At 41.3% G+C, this 3570-nt stretch overlaps 2 protein-coding genes across 2 annotated transcripts in view; both read left to right on the top strand.

The window, feature by feature from the left end:
* Positions 1-3570, top strand: part of LOC126999491 (uncharacterized) — a 57259-nt gene that overhangs the window by 9472 nt on the left and 44217 nt on the right. Inside the window, exons 6-8 of the mRNA XM_050862137.1 lie at positions 185-385; positions 1057-1206; positions 2089-2266. Of these exons, the coding sequence (XP_050718094.1) occupies positions 185-385; positions 1057-1206; positions 2089-2266 (529 nt within the window). The remainder of the gene's footprint in view (positions 1-184; positions 386-1056; positions 1207-2088; positions 2267-3570) is intronic.
* The window catches only part of LOC126999496 (uncharacterized), a 48965-nt gene continuing 48426 nt past the window's right edge, over positions 3032-3570 (top strand). Inside the window, exon 1 of the mRNA XM_050862143.1 lies at positions 3032-3366. The gene's annotated coding sequence lies outside the window, so the exon portion shown is untranslated. The remainder of the gene's footprint in view (positions 3367-3570) is intronic.

The following is a 3570-nucleotide window of genomic DNA, read 5'->3' on the forward strand; positions in this document are numbered from 1 at the left end:
TCTTTCCGTCCCCTTTCTTTCTTCCATCTCCTTCTTTCAATCTTTTTCCACGTCCCTCGCTCATCATTCAATTCCCTCCCATATCAACTAATTCCACCCTTCTCCTCCTTTTCTTTACATCCACACATTCGGCAAACTTCATTTATGCATACATTCAACAAGCTTCCCTTTTCTCTCTCTCTAGACCTTCGGCAACCTTGCACTCGGCGTCATGGCTTGGACCATTCCCATTTTCGTCGCCTGTTCCATCATGGGGGGACTCAACGGCTCACTCCTGCTTGGCTCGCGTCTTCTCTACGTGAGCGCGCGCCGTGGCCAGCTCCCCCGCGCGCTGTCCCTCGTCCACGTCAACAACAGCACGCCCATCACGTCCCTGGTCTTCATGGTGGGTTTTTTGCTATCTGAGAGGGGTTGGGTTTTGATATTTCTCTCCCTTATTCATTTGTTGTTCTATTTCTTCTTGGTGGATGCTGGGAAAGGTTAAATCTCACTGGTGGATGCTGGGAAAGGTTAAATCTTATTGGTGTATGCTGGGAAGGGTAAATCTTATTGGTTGATGCTGGGAAGGGTTAAATCTCATTGGTGGATGCTGGGAAGGGTTAAATCTCATTGGTGGATGCTGGGAAGGGTTAAATCTCATTGGTGGATGCTGGGAACGGTTAAATCCTATTGGTGGATGCTGGGAAGGTTAAATCCTATTGGTGGATGCTGGGAACGGTTAAATCCTATTGGTGGATGCTGGGAAAGGTTAAATCCTATTGGTGGATGCTGGGAAGGTTAAATCCTATTGGTGGATGCTGGGAAGGTTAAATCCTATTGGTGGATGCTGGGAACGGTTAAATCCTATTGGTGGATGCTGGGAACGGTTAAATCCTATTGGTGGATGCTGGGAACGGTTAAATTCTATTGGTGGATGCTGGGAACGGTTAAATCCTATTGGTGGATGCTGGGCTGGCGTGGGTGGAGGGTATGTGCATAGGTAATGAGAACAGAATATTAATAGCCATGATTTTAATTCCTTTTTTGCTTAACGTTCTGTCCGTGTCCGCTCCGCAGGCTGGTATGTCCATGATAATGTTTATGACCTCTGACGTACGTGTCCTCATCAACTACTTGGGCTTCACAAATAACCTGATGGTCCTCGCCTGCATTGGTTCCTTCTTCTGGTTCAGAGTGAAGGAACCCGACCTGGCGAGACCAATTAAGGTGCGTAAGACAGGTGAAGGGGGTGAGGGGCGAGAATGGAAAAAAAACACCCATGCTATTAATCTTCTCTGTGGCCTTTTAAGTCTGTTTGAAAAGCCTCTCGTGGAAGTTGCTGGGGTTTCCTTGGACTGTTTTGTGATGCAGTGATAGTTTTACCTGGCTTCTGCACCTTGAATGGAAAAAAAACACCCATGAAAACCCAATTAATCATCACTGTGGTCTTAGGAAATAGTCGAAATGGGTGACCGATACGTTTAAGGAATATGGAAAAGAGGGGGAAAGATAAGGAGAGATAAGGGAAGAGGGAAAGGAATACAAGAGGAAATCAGGAAGGTGAGAGAATATGATTGATGAGGGATTGCGAGAGTAGTCAGAAGGAGGGGGGGAAGGAGAGAAGGAGAGAAAGAATGATTGATGGAGGTTTGTGAAATTCTGTGACATCCATCCATCTCTTTCTATGTTTCTCTCTATCTATCTATCTCTATCTATGCCTATATCTATTTTTATTTATCTATCTCTTTCCACAAGTTTATAGAAGAAGCGCATTTTTATTACACATTTCTTTTTCCTTCTTCTTTCTTTCTTTCTCCTCCTCCTCCTAGTCCTCTTCCTCCTCCTCCTTCTCATCCTCCTCCTCCTTTCTCTCCCGTTACAATCTCCTTTTTTATTTTTCTCTTATTTTTCCCTCTTTCTCTTCTTATTTTTTCTTACTTATACCTTTCTTTCTTTCATCTCCTTCTCTATCAATGCTTTCTGACCCTCTTTCGTCTCCTCAAACCATCAACATTTTACCTTTTTTTTAACTTTTCACTCTCCTACCTTCTTACTTTTTATTTGCTTTATACTTGGACCTTATAATTGCATCCTCCACTTTTTCAACAGGTGTGGATTGGCTTCCCCGTCATCTACATCGTGCTCTCTGCCTGCCTCTGCGTGTTCCCCGTGGTGCAGCAGCCCTTCCAGGTGCTGGCGGCTCTGGTCATCCTAGGCACCGGCGTCCCCGTCTACTACCTCCTCGTGAAAAGGCAGAAGAAACCGGAGTGTCTCGCCACAGCCATGGGTAATGCATCTTTGCTTGCTTGGGTTAGGTTAGGTTAGGTTAAGTCACTCTTGGTCTTGTTTACGTTTTTATTAGTAGAGAAATAAACTAAAGAGGCAAGAAAGTAAGAAAAGAAGAAGGGTGTGGTTAAAATTATGAAGATTGCAAAAAGGAAGAAGATTACGTTAGGTTAGGTTAGGGATGCAAAAAGGAAGGTTACGTTAGGTTAGGTTTGGTTAGGAATGCAAAAAGGAAGGTTGCGTTAGGTTAGGTTAGGTTAGGAATGCAGAAAGGTTAGGTTAGGTTAGGTTAGAAATGCAAAAAGGAAGAAGGTAACGAAGAAAAAGGTAAAAAAAAATAAGAAGTTGATGGTAAAAGTAGGTAGTCGAAAGAGGGTTAGAACTTTTTATTTTGGCCGTTAGCTTTCTTTTTTAGTTTCAATAGCTTTTGATTTCGTTCATTTTTACTTATATGCGTCTATTTATGATTCTGTTTATTATTATTTTTTTATTAGCATGTCTTAGTCATATTTGGTTACCTTTCCTTTTACTTAACCATATATTTTGTTTGTTTTAGACTGTATATCTATTTTTTTCTGATGTAGTATAATTTTGCATGATTATTGTCGCTAGTATTTTCATTTATATAGTAGCAGTAGTAGTAATAGTAGTAGTAGTAGTAGTAGTAGTATAAGTAATCATGTGTTAACACCTGGCCCACTTTTCAGACAAGATTACCTTCGTGTGCCAGGTGCTCTTCATGGCTGCACCTGAGGAGACTGCCACCTGAGCCCATCTGACACCTGTAATCACGCGCGCACACACTCACTCACAACATTCACTCATATACATTTCCCCTTAATCAGCGCTCACTTTAGTTTTAGTTAACCCTTTAAATACTTCCGTTTTTTTCTTATATTCCCTTTTATTTCCTTTTATTACTCTTATTCTCATTCACTCATTCATTCAGCTATATACATTTTCCGTCCATCTGTGTTAACTTTACCTTTAGTTCCCCCATTCAATACCTTCGTTTTCTCATTAATTATCTTCTTTTTCTCTCATATCCTCACCTTCTTCTTCTTCTTCTTTTGACCTGTAACGCTTTGTATCGCTTCTTAGGTCCTCCTCCTCTCGCCCATTTACTCACTCACTAATCTAAATACATTTTCCCTTCATCTACCTTTAGTCTCCCATTAAATACTCCCGTTTTCTTTCACACATGTAACTATTCGTTTCTTCCGTCTATATTTACTTCTTTTCAGTTTACCATTAAAGGTTTGATTTTCTTCTTTACTCATATATACCTCTCTCTCTCTTTATCTA

Source organism: Eriocheir sinensis, chromosome 16 (genome assembly GCF_024679095.1).
Source record: "Eriocheir sinensis breed Jianghai 21 chromosome 16, ASM2467909v1, whole genome shotgun sequence".
NCBI classification, from domain to species: domain Eukaryota; kingdom Metazoa; phylum Arthropoda; class Malacostraca; order Decapoda; family Varunidae; genus Eriocheir; species Eriocheir sinensis.